Raw genomic sequence first — 17,734 nt, forward strand, 5'->3', positions numbered from 1 at the left:
AGAGATAAAGTGTTGTCGTGTGCTCAAAGTAGGAGATTGCAGTGACGTGTCACTAAGCAAGAGATAATTTAACAGTCTGGAGTCTCAAGGGGACAGTACAGCATCCATGCACTTTGAAAAACTTAGGAGGCCAAATGGAAGCACACAGAACTCGTAAGTTTTTCCCTGAAAAGAGAAGCACAGGTACTTTCTGTGGCCTGGTAGTATGGGGACATAGAAGTAGGCATCTTTCAGGTCCACTGTGGTGAACCAGTCACCTGTCCTGACTGTGTTGCTGTGTGGACAGCATCTTGAACTTTCTGACCCTCTGGAACAGATTGAGCTGTCTGAGGTCGATAATGGGTCGAAGACCACAATTCCATTTGGACACCAGGAAGTATCGATAGTAAAAATCGGACTCCAGTTCAAGGAAGTCTACCATTTGGATAGCTTGCCTCAGTAACAGGGTCGTCACCTCTTGGGACACCACCAGGGCGTCGCGAGTGTTTGTGACCGTGCTTTGTGACACAAAGCTGAATCGAGTTGAGCACCCAGATGCTGTTGGTGCATGATCACCAATGTGCCAGGTGGTATCTAAAAAAAAAAACCTGCTAGATCTCCAAATCACAGAAACAAAAAGCGCTTCTTCCTCAATTCATCTCAGCTACAGTTCACCAGACAAACAACAAAACCCCACACATTTAAATAATGAGGCTAAACACAGCTTGATTATCAGGCATGCCCACTAATAGAATAATAAAAGGTAGTCGGTGTGCTTAGCCGGGTACATACGTTTCGACCCAAAGCCCCTTTTCAGTGGTGTAGAAAGAAGTCGACACAGATCAGTGAACTTTTTCTTTAAATACGTTTACTGCACAATGATTTAATTCATTATTTTTTTTACACAGTTGAAGGGCTTTCTTTATGTATGTATGGAAGGATGGAACTTCAAAGTACAGCCTGTCACTTCTACACAGCTCCAGAACAGTGAGGGATTTTGGTTTATCTCAAATCAAATTTTTTTAAATTTTCTGATCGCTAGATCTATCCATCTCTCTTATTTCGGCTACTGTTCTTTGCCCCTCCCCAAAAGTGTTTACTGCATATTTTTACAACTTCCGTTCTGTTTTGTTTTCTGGTTGTGTCAACCAGCAATTTCAATAATTATATATATTTTCTTAAAAAAAAAAAAAAAGCTTTTCCTTTGCAATTCTGCCATTGTGTGTTTACCGAATTGGTCACGTGCCTTAAAATTGATTACCGAGTTAAAGACTTCACTCATCGCAGACAGAAAAAGTGAGCACAAGCGACGGCACTCGCAAAGTGCTTTATGAAACGCACACAGTGCCGACCTCCGAATCCTCTCAACTTCAACGCAAATCGCAGGACTTTTATGAAACTGTTCAGGGATCTCTGATCTGGTCACTTGAAAGGAAAAATTCCACTGAGATCTGTGAGCGCAGTCTTTGTGCCCTCGGGGAGGGCCATGACTGTCACAGGCTTGTTGAGCAGCTTTGGTATATCAACATTCAGGTTTCGGGTCTTTAGGAGGTAAATACCCATACAGTAACAGATATATTTCATACTTGAAAGGAAACCATCACCTTGGGAACAACTGCTCTGTTTAAACTGATCAGAGTCAATGCCGTGCAGGTACTGTATGTTTGGCACCCACAGTTGTTATGTGTGGGATGGTCAACGTGTTGATGTTCTTGTCAATGACATTCCAGGTACAGACTCTTGCTACCAATACTTTCTAATGGGGAAATTAACCTCAAGAATGTAGAAAAATGATACTTCCAAAACACACTGATTTTAAATCTAAAACAAATGGATGGAAAACACAAAAAAAAGGTGTATTTATTTGAGTTTATTCAAGAAAAAAAAGACCTTCTGGAAAATACAGGAATTTCCATAATACACAGAAGACAGAAGCGTGGCAGAAACAATGGATGAAAACATTTTACCTGTAACTGGTCTGCTTTGCAGCTAGATATTAGTAATTACTTTTGTATCAGCAGAGTTTAGGGTTATAAATCACAAAAAAGTGTACTTTCAATAATACAAAACAAGCTAAAAAAACAAACAAAAAACCCACAGTTGCTTTCAAATAAACCATAAATACGTGATGCACATTAGTGTAACAAAACATTGTTTTTGTAAACATTTGCAACAGAACATGTGCATAAGATTAAACACTTCACATAATTAGGGTTAATTAAAACACAGAAATAAAAGTGAACTCTCGTTAAGCTCCTTAACAAAACATAAAAGCAATGATGCTTAAAGAGAGTTCTTCGAATTATTTCTCTCTTTTTCTATGTAGTGGTTTTGTAATACTGTTAAACATGTAACATTGCCACCTTGGCACTTCTTACAGTGGGAGCTGCTAGTCACACTGCTGAGAGAACATGTCTTCTACTTTAAACTTCAACAGCTTTCTGTTAATGGCAAATTAAACTTGTCAAAAAGACCTTACAGTATGTTAATAACCAGAAATAAGATGGAGAGAGAGAGAGATTGATTGTTGTAGGGACTAACAACCATAAAGACCTTACACACATCTATTATACAAAAAAGTTTTTTGCATACAGGAAATTGGTTCAATTGCTTCGTGTGACTACAAGTGCAATGCCAAAGACATTAAAAAAAATCTGTTTGGTAAATGGGTTTAGGTCTATGACAATCAAGTCCCTTTATCATATTATAAATATCTTGGAATCCTTAATTTTAGCATTTGCAAGAAGTCCTCTGCCTTGGTGCTTAAACAAAACAAAAAGAACACACTAAATGGTGGTACTGCAATCTGAAGATGTGCATTGCAAGCTTGTTTAAGCAAGCCTTTCCCCGTTATTTCTTTTTAGGATTGTGTAGTTGGCTGGGTTCTAGCTTCTTCATACACAATGCATCCACAAAGATGCTGTTTGAGTAGTATTTTACAACCTAGATAGATTTTATTTAGATAGATTGTATGAGGTGGGGAACCATTTATGCTTAATCTTTATAACAGTTATTAATATGACTTCCCATATGAACAAATTAAATAATTTCTGCGTGTCATGCTATTCTAATAATATTTTGATTGCAGAAGACTACGCCCTATAGAAACACTGAGATACTGTTCACAGAATGAACAGCTTAAGGCAGCTGTTGACAGTACATGGTAAGAATGTGTATTGTTACATCACTGAAATATGACACACACTTGGTCTCTCAAGAAATTAACAGACAGTTAAAACATAGAACCTGCAGAGACAATTATAAATGTTAACAATTTTGCAAAACAAAACTGTTCGACTTGTATTTAAAAAAAAAATGCTTCTGGACTGGGATCTTCCATCTAAAAAGGGAACTGTTATGCCATGTACTGATGAACAGTATTTCACTACATTCTTGAGATTTAGTGCACTGCGTTCATTGAAAAGACAACCACTGGTTTTCTACTATATATAGTTAAGAAGCCTAGTAGAGTAACCTGTATGCTACAAAAATCAGATTTAGCAGATTAAAAATCAGTTCTAAATCACATAACCAAGTACAATATTTGACATTATATGTTTCCCCCATTCAAAAATAAATGCAAGTATCTTGTCAGTTTCTGCCATCAGTGCCTTTGGGTATTCAACATTACCATGGTCCGTTGGTTTGACTGTGTCTGCCCCTTCCTTTATAACACTCAAACATGTTCATAATTTGGTTTGACAAGCATTTAAGAGACTGTTTTTTTCTTCTTTAGATACAAAACATTAAACCACCTCTGAAGTCTTGCATTTCAACAATGAGGTAGGCACAAAAATAAGAAATATAATAATAATCAAATAAAATAAACTGCAGTCTGGAAAACCTTTTCTTAAAAAAAAAAAAAAAAAAGTAGGTTGCACTTAATGGGGGAAAAAGAAAAAAAAAAGCCAGTCCTTAAAATAAAGCAGGATCTTTACCCTGTGATGTAACCCCATCCCAGCCTAACACAGAATATATGTGAACAACCTGAATCCACTCCTCAGCATTTCAGGCACAACCTGATGCACAGAAAATGACCAAATATCCCCCTTTCACATTTGATGCTAAACGCCTCCTTTTTGCCTTTCACTTTGCCTTTGTTTTATATATAAAAACACTAAAACCTGTACCTTCATCCGGTTTTTGCACTGCCACACTACCAAAGATAACAAACATTTAAATACGCTATAGTATTAATACTTTAGATTGTATCCCCTCTTTACCAAAAACAGACACCCTCCCCTGCTTGCACTCGCACTCGCGTGTCTAATGTTTATCCAACTACATTACTCAAGATAGGGCTTTTATTTTCTCAAATTGACAAAGTAGAGTCTGAAGCCAAGGAAATCTGCAACCAAGGTGAGGTGTTGCTGGCTAATGTGTCAGAGCCACAGTGCTTACGGCATCTGACAGCGACTTTCTAACCGCGCCAACGACCTAACAGCCTTTATTTTTTAATTTATTTATTTTTAAATATCTAAAATCTATTATCACCAAGTGACATCCGTAGAGAATGCCTCAGTGCAGGTTGTTCTCCAGTTGTAGATTAGTTCAAGGTTGTTTTTTTTTTGTTGGTTTTATTTTCAGATCTTGTTAAGACTCTGGTTGTCCATTTTGTTCAACCCGTTCTTCTACCAGCTGAGAAGGGAGCTCCTGCCGAGAGTCATGAAGTAAACCTGGCTTGACCCACCTGAACGCACAGAGGCAAAGAAGACCTACAACAAAAAGGAGGAGAGTGATTTAACAAAATAAGGAAGCTAGGCAAGTTTCCGTTCACAGGGCTTGAATTTCATGTGTGTCTGCTGGGGGGGGGGGATTTCCCCCCTATGCTGCAGCCAATTTTGGGGGGAGAGATTCCAAAAAGCTCACCTTGTTCTTTTAGCTTCAGCTATGCTGCCAAACTTGCTTACCACCTACGATTGCAAAACCTCCAATAAAAACATTTCTGTACAGCAAGTGCTTAGTGCTACTTACTGCCACATACTGGGAACAAAAGGACATTGTACACACAGTACAATCCCTCTTGTTTTATCAAAATAAATCATGAACATCCAAATAGCAAACTAAATGTGGTGCTGTACCATATGGAGGCTTCAGTGGATCTGTCAATTCAATGCACACCCAGTCTGGGCAGTCACCCCACCCCACCCCATTCAGATAGTATTCAGGGCACAATATTAAAACAGTCAATTTCTTTTTGTATTTATTTATTTTTTTAAATATCAAAAAGCAGAATCAAGGGGCACCAACCTTGTCATTCCTTTCACAGAGAAACTTTAGCCTTTGTGCCCGTTTGTGCATGAAAACGCCATCCAAGTGGCCGGTCTCTACTGACCGAATCTCAATGGCCTTCTCTCCCCAGCCCATGATCTGATTGGATCGGATGTACGCTGCAAAAGGAAAAGGAACATGCAGACAGGTCTAATACAGCTAGAGCAGGGCAGCACTTTGAACTGAAACAACATTCATAGATTAGTGCTGATGACCCAACTAGGAAAGAATCCTGAAAAGACTTCGGAGTAAAAGGTGGGTAACATTGACTAAAGCTGAATTAAAATATAAAGACTTCAACATGACAAACCATTACAAGTTAATATGAATCAGCATTTAAGCAGTTAAAGATTGGAGGTATATACAGGGTGATTAATAATTTGCATAGTAGAGGCTGTGAGGTCTGAGGAACTACAGGCATCCAGCCTCTTTTTACCTGAACCAACCCCTGGTGGCCAAACAGCACATCACAGGGTGTCTAATTCTGAATAACCCTGTAAGTACACGAGGTAGTGACTGCCTTATGATAACAGTCCAAGCTGCTTGTGGCGTGCTTCAGTTGGCATGGTCTGGTAATGGTAGAATCAATGACTATGCATTTTAAACTTCCATCTCTGAATTAATAGTGAAAGAAACTAGTCCAATGGCTGGTTAATTGTTTTTTTTTTATTTTTATAAATTAACTTTATATACTAACTTTTTTTTACTCAGTATTTTCTTCTTAATTGTCTGCAACATGCATACACCCACCAAAATTGTAAATAAAAAAAAAAAAAAGAATCCTGAAAATGTAGATTACCATGACTTGCATGTATCATTTGTGCACTACCACTCGTAGGTGTGTAAAACGCACAACTAGCTCAACATGATTGCATACCAACAGAATATCATACCTCATATCATATTTTCAACTCTGTCCCCTTTAACCTTGATCACCATCTGTCAGATAGATCACACAGTAACACCCCAGAACTGTCCTTGTCAAATCAGGTTGCTGCAGGTTTTGAATCTTTCCTGAAGATCCATGACTAAATTAACTACTTACTTTGCAAAAAAAAAAAATAAAGAAAAGAGAATGCTACGATTTCTCAAAATGAAAAGTATTGTACCGTGAACAGCTGTTCCAGTTGTGCAACACTCCCGATTTTGTTTGGGGACAGCAGATATCCCTTACGTTCACTATATTCTAGTCACTGGGATAGAGACTTCCAAAACAGCATTTGATTTTTTTAATTTTTTTTTTTTTTTAAATACCTTTCTCTGTGAAACTGATTTTTGTCTGTCTACCGCAAACACACACATTTTCATCCAAAGAAATTTAAGTACATGTTCCCTTATCTTCCTTCTTGACTCGGTTCACAGAAGGCCTGTGTTTTATATTGGCTGAAAGGTATAATTAGTTGTTCAACGCTATCTACATACCAACAGAGGTTGGCATCTCTCCCCACTGCAGAACCACATCTTTGGTGATCCTTCCGTAAGTGTTCACATAGACTCCTTCATCCTCGTAACACACCAGCAGTTCAATTCCATCAGTGTTGGGCAGGATGATGATAGCATGTGGCTGAATGCTACACTGGATCTGAAAAAACAAAAACCACCCATTGCAATGAGAAAACGTTACGGGAAAGGAAACAAAATGACTAATTTACTCCTTAGTAGCACAAGACTACAAACAGATGCTTCTCTCACATGTGTTGGCAGGTAAATGTCATAAACCGACCCAGAGTCCACATCGACAGCATGGAAGCCAGCACTGGAGCCATAGATAACTTTTAATCTCTGCCCTTCTTCAACTGTCAAATCCACCAACAGTGGCCTGTGTATCAATTCTCCAAAAGACTACCAGAAAAGAAAATGCACGTTAACATGTGTAATACCACTGAAATAGCACTGAGCCCCACAATGCCATCCTGATCTCAGCCACCACATGCTGCAAAACCGAAACCACACTATGTGAAACCAAGAGGCACACAGTACTGTATATAAAGAATGACAAACAAGGTTACTGGAGTATACTGCAACACTGAACTTGAAAAGATAGAACACTTTTTGTATGAACTTACAGTTATGAAGACAAAGTTAGTAAATAAAATAAAAGGAAAAAACGTACACTGTAAACTCACTACTGTTTATTAAAAAATACTAAACAAACAAAGTATTGTTATTATTACTAAACTCACATATTGGGTTAACAAACAACTTGTAGGTAACTAGAAAATGACTGATTTTGCTCCTTACCTTAAAGGCCATAAATTTGTGGTACGGTTTTGGGGCCCATGCATAGACTTCCACAGAATTCTTCAGAGCAATCACTAAGAACTTGATTCGCTCATATTTTACTGTAAAAAGAAAGGCATGCCATTAACTAACACATAATAAAAGTTCAAAGCAAGAGGAGGCCATTCAGCCCATCAATGCTTGTTGTGATTTGTGTCTGGCAAGCAGAACACAATGTATTGTTCAAAATTGTGAATTGCATTTGAATAGAACTCATGGAAGGCTAAGGATGGCTACATGTCACCTCAATCCTGACCAAAACCGGCCATGCTCTTCAGTCAAGGGCCCATCTCAAGCAGAGGCTGACAAGGGTGCTAAACTGTTGTGGTAGTGCAACAGTTCTATTTATTGGGGAAGAGGCCGAGGCTGCCAAACTCATTTCACTTGGGATGGAGCAGGTGAAAAAGGCATAAAGTGCCTCAGCCTACCTGGTTACAGCCCTTGTTTAGTTTGTGGTTTTACTTGACTTGAATCAATTCTGTATGCTTTGTACTACTGTTCTATATTAGTTCATGTGGCCAAAAAAAACAACAAAAAATCACAACTTCTTGGAGCATTTCCAGGGCAGCTTTTTGCATTTCAAAGAGGCCCTATCCCCCCCCCCCCCCCAACACCTTGAATGGAGCAGTGTCTTACATTTCCCACTGCAGTAAATTACATGATATTGAAAGCACAAATGCATCTTGTCATTAACTGAGGAACACAGCACAGCTAGTAAAGATTCTTTTTTCAGTTTGAGAGTCAGGATTCAGGGTTAATGTCTTTTTGTACGTTTTCTGAAGTATGGGCCGAGCAGTTCTCACTGTGACAAGATTGTTTTTCTTGAGTTGGTGAAAAAAATATCAAGCCTGTTTTAGGTTTATGTTTGAAATTACATAGTGCTACTAGGATGTATTTAAGATTTCATACAATGGAGAAGAGGGTCAAAATAGCAAGATTAACTTTTGTTGTTCCAGTAACTGATCATCAAAATAGCTCAAATATAAAAAATACACAAAACAATTGGAACATTTTATTTTTCCGCATTTAAGGGATCCAGCAGGGACACACGCAGATGCAGCCCAAATTAATCCCTGCTGAAATTCAACCCATCAGCTTCATTACCCCCGAAATCAATTAACTAAATTACACCTGGGGAGCATTTCAGTCTTTTCATAATAAAAAAAAGCAAACCTTTAACAAAGGGCACTCGCAAACTCACTAAAATAGTTGACTTCACTAAATTGGCTATTAAGATGAATTCCAGTCTTGTCTCCATAAGAAAAAAAAAGTGGATTAATTTTACATACAAAACAGAAACATGTATGAGTAGGACATACCAACATTATAGTGCACACAGCCTTCCAAATCGCCAACTGTTGTCCAACCCTGCTTCTTTTCCACTTCAGGATCATTATGCAAAATCTTGTTCCTTAACCAGGAAAGGTAATACACTCGCAGTTTGTTCTTCTTGCCTAGGAAAAAATGTAAATGCGACATGAACACTTGCTTCAGCGATTGAATTTAATAGCTGCTGTTCAGACTTGGGAACACATTGTATACCCAGAAAGCAGCGCTGATAAGGGGGGCAAAAACTGTGCTTTTCTTTGATAATTTTGTGAGTAAAGCACCTCATGTGTTCTTTGGTTATATAAAATCATTAACATGGTTGTATTTTGGGTTAATAGACGGTACTAGCCTTTCACTTCTGGAGCCAAGGGTCAAAAACAAAACGCTGATTCAATCTGGTAACACTGGCCCAATTAAAGGCAGGTCTCAGATGTCCTGAATACATTTCACACAGCTTACATTAAGATATCGAGGGTCAGCCTCCACTGTCAAAACAGTAATTACATTTTAGAGGCACCACAATTACAAAAATCCTGGTTTTTACATAATAAACTAAAATGTCTCAGAATCCTTTGTACTGTACAGCAGTAATGAAGAAAAGACACCAGGAGATTTTGGGAGACATTAAAAAAGGCTGCAATACTGAAGTCAGCCTGTGTATTTGAAATGCATTTGCGACTAGACAGGCCCTATGTTTAGTGACCTTGTTTAAAAGGTTCTTAAAAATCAAGTTTCCTTTTTCCAAATATTGTATTTGCAAATCACAGGCAAATACATTTAAAAGTGTTTTCTTTTTTTAAAAAAAGGACATTTTCTATTGAGAGCTTATTCTTTTCTTTATGTTCTGTGTCCTGCATGCTACATATCTGCTCAACTTCCTTTCTAGTAGGTTTCAGCCACGGTTTTGGACGGCAACACTTCTTGACAAGCTTCTCCAGCAGTACTATGTAAGTGAGTTCACAGTGACAGATTTTTTCAGACTGCAATCAAGTGACTTAACACAAAGACCACAAACCACCACCCCTCACTTATTTAAAGGTGCAGTGTCTGGAATCGTCAATTTCTCTCCAGCTTGCAGTTCAAATACAGTACATACACATTTTATTCTACCCTATTCTCAAAAAACAATTACTATAACAACAACTTATTTTAGATTACATAAAAAGTGTAATGCCATTTGATAACTTTCACAATTAAATATCTATGACTGGCTTTCCAATTCACATGTGACTCAGTAAACAGTAAACCAAGGTCTTGGAAATAAAGGATTTTTAAAATTCTTATTAAAAAATAAAAAAAAAGTTCCTTGGCAAATTTCCAATGGATTCATATTACATGGATTATGCATACTTCACAAGTTTACCTGATATTGTCACCAGGACATTCAAGCCTTCAAGCACGTCCATCTGTTGGAAACGCCTCCTGCCAATCAATGGATACACTTTACCCTGCCCACTCCTGTCCAGAAGCATCAGGCCACTTTCAGTACCTACTAACAGATTGACACCTGACAACAAAAAGCAAAAAAAAGTTACATTTATTAGTGTATTGATTGTTAAACAAAATGTCAGATTTAACAAAAGTTCTGAATCAGCTTGTGTTGGAGGCAAGGACCCAGTAGTATATCTCAAGGGAAGTGAATGTAGCAGAGACATGTTCCCCTACAGAAACAGGGCCATCTTCCACCAAAGGAAAGCATTTACTACTACAAAAAAAATGAACACCTGCTGTTCATTTCTAAAGACAGCACAATATGAGCAGATAATGACCAAGAATCCGTGCCGCTTATTGTGCTGCTAATCTTGCATTTAAAAAAAAAAAAAGTCAGGCAAGCTCAGAGCCAGGCAGTACTTCATTAATTTACATTGCAAACAAAGCTGGACGCAAACTAAAATCCTACATATTTTGCAGTTTGTTCGCACTTATGTTTCTTTAATCTTGATTTTACTGTCAGCTGGAAGAAATCTTTCATTTTATAAAAAGCCTTAAATAAAAACAGCTTTTCAGCTACCAGTAAGTAGTTATGAAAGACTGACTATGGGAGCCCTCGAGGGCAAGGAAGGAACTACAAAAGAAAAAACAGCAGCATCAATTCTCCAACTGGAGCAGTAGATGTCAATTCATGCTTTGCCATTTTCAGAGCTCTCATTTTGTTAGACGCTGCCTCTCACAGGGTTGTCTGGTGGTCTTTCAGCAGCTCATAATTTGTTATGTACACACAAAGGCCCTGTAAAATACCAGACTGCTATCTTTTAAATGAAATGTTGAACAAAAAAATAAAATTAAGAAATACCCCACAGTGCAGCACACAGGATCTCTGAGTTGAACCTTTTCTTGTACTTGCGGATTTCTGGGGTGTCACTCTGAGGTCGAGTGTTGGTGGGATTCACGTTAACCACTGAGCCCTTCCTTGTAGGATCCTGTCTCAGAGCATCTGGCCTTATAGGTTCAAACCCTACTGTGGAATAAAACACACACCATTTAGAGTGTGTGTAGTTATATAAGCTATATCACCTAGAGTCTATCATACAAGTGATGATGCAGTGCAGTTCAATGTATTCAATGCATTACACCATTATATATAGGCTTGCTACTATTTTATTTTGACCATCGGTCAGGGTACTGTTCACAATCTTCATTTAGTGTTTTTCTCTTCCACCCCATTTTCAAATCAAAACTAGTAACTCACCATATACCTAAAGCAAAATACGTACACCTTGACCCACTACTATCAAGGCGTATTGAACGACAGGCGCTGTAGCTGGCATATGACAGCATTCTAGCACTGCTTCTGCCAGAATAGGGTGAAACTACAGTACTAAGAACGGACCACTGAGATGACTGACAGTGACCACCAGCCAAAATCCATTCCTTGCACTTTATAACTTGGTACAGTATGAACTACAGCTATGGCCACAAGTTTTGCATCACCCTACAGAAGGAACTCATTTTGCTTCATAAAGTCGAATGAAATTTGCCATCTATCTATATCTCAGTTCCGCATTGTATATTTATAACACAGTTTTAATAACTTGGCAATGGAAAATTTCACCAAGTTAAATGGAGTGCTTCCAAAGACATACATACTTATGCTCAGGGAGAAAGGAATTTCTGTATAAAAAGATGTAGCAAAATATTAAGGCAATATTGATGATGACTGCAGGGTTTCATATATTGTCTACGTATTATTTTAAACGTTTATAGCTTTTACATGTTGACCTATAGAATTCAAAAGCTCTTCAAATTACTGACTGGATGACATGAACATCGTTTTAAGCTGTCAGATATCTTTTAATAAATGTATATTCTCTATACAGGCTACGCCCCCCTCCTATAGGAGGTACTCTTAAGCAGTACTTACCCACAGACGTTAGAGTCATTCCACTGGACGGAGAAATCTGCAGCAGCCGTGGATCGATAAAGGGTGTAAATGAGGAGGAGGATTTGTGTTTCTGTAGTGTGCTACTAACTGACTGGGTCTGGAACGGAAAGGTTCAATCAGAAATGACACTCCGCATGCACTCAAGAATGGCTAGAAAAAAAATTACCAAAGCAATTTGCCCCTCTCAGGAAAACAAATACATTGCATGAGACCTTATTCAAGAAACTTTAATCCATTGGGCTCCCGAGTGGCGCATCCAGTAAAAGCACTCCGTATGGAGTGCAGGAATGCACCCTATAGCCTGGAGATAGCAGGTTCAAATCCAGGCTATGTCGCAGCCAACTGACTGGGGGTTCCTAGGGGCGGCACACAATTGGCCAAGCGCCGCCCGGGTAGGGAGGGCTTAGGTTGGGAGGGGAATCCACGGTTCACTGCGCACCAGCGACCCCTGTGGCCGCCTGTGATCATGCAGTGCAGCCGCCAGATCTGTGTTGTCCTCCGGCACTATAGTTCTGGTGGCTTTGCTGTGGATCCGCAGTGCGAAAAATGATGGATTGACGATTCCCGAGACACCGTTTCCCAAGACAACAGGGGGTGAGGGGGTATTGCGAGCAGTGAGCCGAGGCTACAGATAATAATTGAGCACACAAGACAGGGGAGAAAACCCGGGGTAAAAAATATTGGCAACTAAACAAAAAACAAACAAAAAAAAAAAAAAAACTTCAATCCATGCTTTTGAAAAGCCTGTATATGATTGATTAAATATAACTCAATTTCAATTAAACTTCGACCATTCCAACAGTATAGAAAAAAGAATTGTCTTTTGGTGAGTCAATGAACTCAAATACTTGTGCTGAAAACAGGTCTTCAATACTAAAATCCATAATCCATATTAATTGATGTGGCACAAATGTATCAAAGTTTAAAGACTTGTTTGGCATAAGCTATTCTTAAATAAAAAATTAACACTTGTATTACTTAGTGCTGGGACAAAAACTGGATCTTCATGTTCGGATATTCACTCAATTTAAATATTCGTTCAGATATTTGTTTGTTTTTCAGAAAGTAATAGAAGCCAGTATACTGCTCAGAACACAGGCAGAGACAGGGGCGTGGCCCCTGAGCATGCGCCTATTTTACAGCATTTTAACATATATAACATGTTAAAATAGAATATCCCAGGAGTAAAGAATCAGTTGTGTAGGATTTACTTTACCCCAGTGAATTAACTACAAACCAAAGGATGCTAAACAGCAGTTCAAGTTGAACATTGTTCTGTTTATTCAGAAAATAGTCATAAAGCTGACGCCGCGTTTTTTCATTCCTTGTCATTGCCGTTTCTGCACACTAAACAGTGGCCATCGACACGTTTTCATAAAGTAACAACATTAGGTTTACTTTTTCATAGCTGAACAAACAACCCGAAATTACTTTAAAACACCTCTAATAAAACAAAAACAAGGAAACGGCGCTGTAAAAAGTGAGGTGAGGGAAAAAAAAATCGTTTTGGTTCTCGTTTATTACATCCCACAAAGGTCGCAAAAAATATATATTTTAAAATCTGCATAAAAATCACTACACAGCAACATTTCCAACAAGTACTCGAATACATGCAAAAAATATTCGTTCAAATATTCAAATGTGTCCCAGCACTAGTATTACTGCTTTAATACAGCTAACCCAAAGCACAAATTTACTAAAATCAGACAGCATACTGAAACTATTAAATACATTGTGTTCCAGATTATATAAAAACTATGGCATTACCAACTTTAACAGGCAAATTAAGCCTGGCCTGCAGTTGGTAAAAACCATACAGCAGCTGTAAACACCAGCATTTATATCAAACCTATTTCAGTTCGCCCCAAAAACACTTTACTTTTGGCTGTGGATATGCTGTCTAATACTGGGTTCAAATCCTTCAAAAACAACTTGACAAAAGGAAGTGCTTGCCAGAAACCAGCAGCATTTTGGACCACCTGGTCTCCAACTTGGAGTACAAAAGATACATACATTACTTGAATAAGGGTTTCATGTGAAAGGAACATGCGATTAGTCAGATAACACCGGTTAAAGTGATCCATCAAAAATAAATAAATAAAGCCACAAGCACAAAAAGGAGAGATGAAGGAAATATAAAAAAAACACATAGAACACAAGCGGGATATTAAAAAAAGGTTACAAATATGGCTGAGTGATGTTAAACAGAAATACAACTTGCCAGTTTAGTGCACACAAGTGTTAAGGTGGTGACATTAACAAGAATCACTTGCTTGAACTCTATTCTCAGACTACCCTTGTTAGCTGAAACCTGATGCAATACAGCCAATTTAAATATAGCACAGATTGAGCTAAAACAAAGTAACAGAAGCCACACGATCAATAATGTACCCTTAAAAACAGGTCACTGTGGAGCACAGAGAACTGCAACATTTACTCAAAACGGTGCAAAACCCTCTTGTGAAATGTTATTAAAGACGACTCGTCAATTAACAGACACACAACTTCCCTTATCTTTTCTATTAGTGATCCTTCAAAGTTTAAGCATTTTTTTGTGGCAACAATGAATATTTACAGTAACTGCATAAGAGAAATCTGCAAACTACAGTAGATAACCTGTATACAAGTTAGCTGAAATGTGGTATACAGAAAAGAATTACCATACCCTAAACATCTTTTACTAGCAATGTCATTTTTAATTTCAACTGCTGCAGGAATGACACTAAAACCATGTGAAAACAGGCAGTAAGAGATCTCTTAAAGAGTTTACTTACTGACATGCAATTGTCTAAGCAACAATCACAACGTCAAACAACCTACTGACCACCAAGATGGACTGGTTTTAATGCACATATAAAAGCACCCAGCCGGGGGTATTCTAATGGTTCTTTGCTCTCATGCAAAAGCTGCACAAATATTTGTTGAAACCCTCATTTTACTGCAGCTGCTTCAAGGAGTCAGGATAAGCGGTCCTTGTCATTAAAAATCAAGCTCTTGTGTGGATTCAGCTACCATTTATCAGAGACCCTGATTATAAAAACGCTGTCAGGTATTGGAAAATGTAACCAATTTACTAAAGATTTGTCTTTAAAATAACAAAAATAAAAACTAATTTTGGGAGAATTTACCCATGGCATTTGCATCAAACTAATAACTAATTGCAAGTGGTGAGCAGAAATATTTAATTTTATTTTTGTCTTTAAAAGTTGCTTGCTGCACTTACAACATTCAGCAATCGGGTGGCACTGTGTGCTATGCAAAAATCCCACTAGAAATAAAAGTAAATAAAAACAGTGTTAAAGGAAATGGTTTCAGCCACTGGTTTTGTGCATATCCCTAATAAAATACAGCATGATGTGTGAAAAAAGTGATCCTTTTAAGACTGTAAAAGTTTAAACATGTAAAGCGGCAAATGAAAAATGTTTAATGTGTTTATTATGAAGATCAAATCATGTTCATACTTCTTGTCATTATCATATGTATTTATACTATTACTTTACTTCAACAGCATCTTTTGTTAAGCACATGAGTTTAAATTGTCAGTGACCGCATACACAAGTGGTTTAAACTGCATTACTTACAGCCTTAGTTCTAAAAAATAAACAAATATCATTTGTTTAGGGTACTAAAGACACAGGTATCCATCGCATAACAGTTCTTGGGGGGATGGGAACTGCTCTAAGAGTTGGTACTAGGTCACTAGGCATTGAAAATGGCACAGCCCAAGAAAGCAGCCAGCAGCAGTGTGAGTGCAAGACATACCTCGTTAGCAGTAAGCTTGTCCTGGGGAGTCTGAGGGGACATGGAGGGAGTCGGCTGGCTGGAGGATGGGGAGGTGGTGGTGGAGGAGGAGGAATGGCTTTGCTGAATCAGATCTGGCAAGAGGTGAATGCGACCGGCAAAGCCATTGCTCTCGGGATGGCTGGGACGCTTTTTGTCACCTGCGCTCTGTAATCAAAAACAGGCTCAAGAGCTGCGGAAAACCACTAGTTCTAGCAAACTTAAAAAAAAAGTTTAAAAACAAAACTACCAATCTTAACAGTCTTAAATAACAGCCCAGCTTAACTAAAGAATAACATGCTTAATAAATGTTTTTTTTTTTTTTTTACTGTACACTTAATTCTTAAAGTAAGACTTAATCATTCTTTGTATTCATTTGTTTTATTTAGCCTCTACTAAGGGCTATTGAAGCAATAACTACAGGGTGTATTGCTTATATGAAGAGAGTAAAGATTAGTATACTGGTCAGAGAGATCTTGATGTGTCCTCCAATTAGAACCATTGTGTAACAAGTGCTTTTGACTTTCCATTTAAGGTCCAGAAAAAAAAGGGATCTGCTCATTCTGCTGAACTCAACAGAACTGGAGATTCTCTAGTAGGCAGTGCTGTGAATGGGAGCCTTTGTGAAATTTGTTCATCAAAAAAGAACAGTATCCTGTTATCACAAGATGCAGCTTCTAGTCAGAGGGCAATAGTTCTGACTGTTTCATCATGCAGCCTTATTAATTAAGAGTTGCAATTGCAACTAATGAAAATTAGTTATAACGTTAGGTTATTGTCATAACCCTGGTTCCTTGAAATAGAAATGTAACCATTATTGAATGGGTATTTACCTCCTAAAGACTTGAAACCTGAAGAAGATATAAGCTGCTCAGCTGAGCCTGTGTTGCAGTCATGCTCTCACCCTAAGGTATAAAAGGACAGCGCGCACAGATCAGCATCACAAATCTCATCAGCCGTGCACAATCATGGACGCAGAGACCTTTAAGGTTACACTTCTATTCCAGGGAACCAGGGTAATGATAATAACCAAACGTTCCCTTTCAAGTATGAAATGCAACCATTAAATCGAATGGATCAGTATACCCAAGCCGTCGCGAGGGCAAGATTGCTGCATGACCAAAATGCTACAAGGCTAAGTGGTAATTTCAGCACAGCTGAATGCAAGGGCTCAAATGGAGGCTTCATGAGTGCATCAAGGGCTACTAACAGCACCCCAGCCCAGCCCTGCCTGATTTTCTCCAGACATAGCAGAAGCATGGACAACAGTGGGGAGGCATATAACAGATGCCTCAGCTACTGGTGTGCCAAGACATCTAAACCGCCAGCGGGTCCACACCTCCTTATATGGAGAACCAGAGGGGACAGAGGGTCGATTCCTGGGAGGCAAACAGATCTCTGCTCTCCCAAATCTCTCCCAAAACTCCCCATGAGAGGAGGTCCATCCCCCAGTTTGTCACCCTGGGCAGGTGTACTGTCTGCAGTGAGTGGAGGTTCTCGTGCGCCTAGAGCAAAAGCTTGCGGGCCACACAATGGAGACTGGGAGACCCAAGGCTACCCTGGTGGTTTCTGTACACCACTACTGTTGTGTTGTCCTTACGGACAAGCACGGCTCCCTTGAACCACCTGCAAAAAATTCTGCTAAGGTTAACCAAAAATTCGGTTTGCAGTTACAGTGGGTAGCACTGTACAGGGATGTCTACCAGTGCAAGC

At 38.7% G+C, this 17,734-nt stretch overlaps 1 protein-coding gene across 8 annotated transcripts in view; it reads right to left on the reverse strand.

Annotated features, from left to right (window-relative positions):
• Positions 1-1,834: 1,834 nt before the first annotated feature.
• Positions 1,835-17,734, reverse strand: part of LOC121327632 (mitogen-activated protein kinase kinase kinase kinase 4) — a 92,178-nt gene continuing 76,278 nt past the window's right edge. For 4 of the 8 annotated variants that reach the window (XM_041271757.1, XM_041271756.1, XM_041271759.1 and 1 more), the window contains 11 exons: positions 16,004-16,189; positions 15,465-15,509; positions 12,221-12,338; positions 11,153-11,317; positions 10,223-10,366; positions 8,850-8,984; positions 7,492-7,592; positions 6,943-7,092; positions 6,673-6,832; positions 5,230-5,369; positions 1,835-4,694 (listed from right to left, as the gene is read on the reverse strand). In XM_041271757.1, the coding sequence (XP_041127691.1) occupies positions 4,611-4,694; positions 5,230-5,369; positions 6,673-6,832; positions 6,943-7,092; positions 7,492-7,592; positions 8,850-8,984; positions 10,223-10,366; positions 11,153-11,317; positions 12,221-12,338; positions 15,465-15,509; positions 16,004-16,189 (1,428 nt within the window). In that variant the 3' untranslated portion in view covers positions 1,835-4,610. The remainder of the gene's footprint in view (positions 4,695-5,229; positions 5,370-6,672; positions 6,833-6,942; positions 7,093-7,491; positions 7,593-8,849; positions 8,985-10,222; positions 10,367-11,152; positions 11,318-12,220; positions 12,339-15,464; positions 15,510-16,003; positions 16,190-17,734) is intronic. The other 4 variants (XM_041271758.1, XM_041271762.1, XM_041271760.1 and 1 more) reach the window with 2 other exon arrangements.

The sequence above is a fragment of the Polyodon spathula genome, chromosome 15 (genome assembly GCF_017654505.1).
Source record: "Polyodon spathula isolate WHYD16114869_AA chromosome 15, ASM1765450v1, whole genome shotgun sequence".
Lineage (NCBI taxonomy): Eukaryota > Metazoa > Chordata > Actinopteri > Acipenseriformes > Polyodontidae > Polyodon > Polyodon spathula.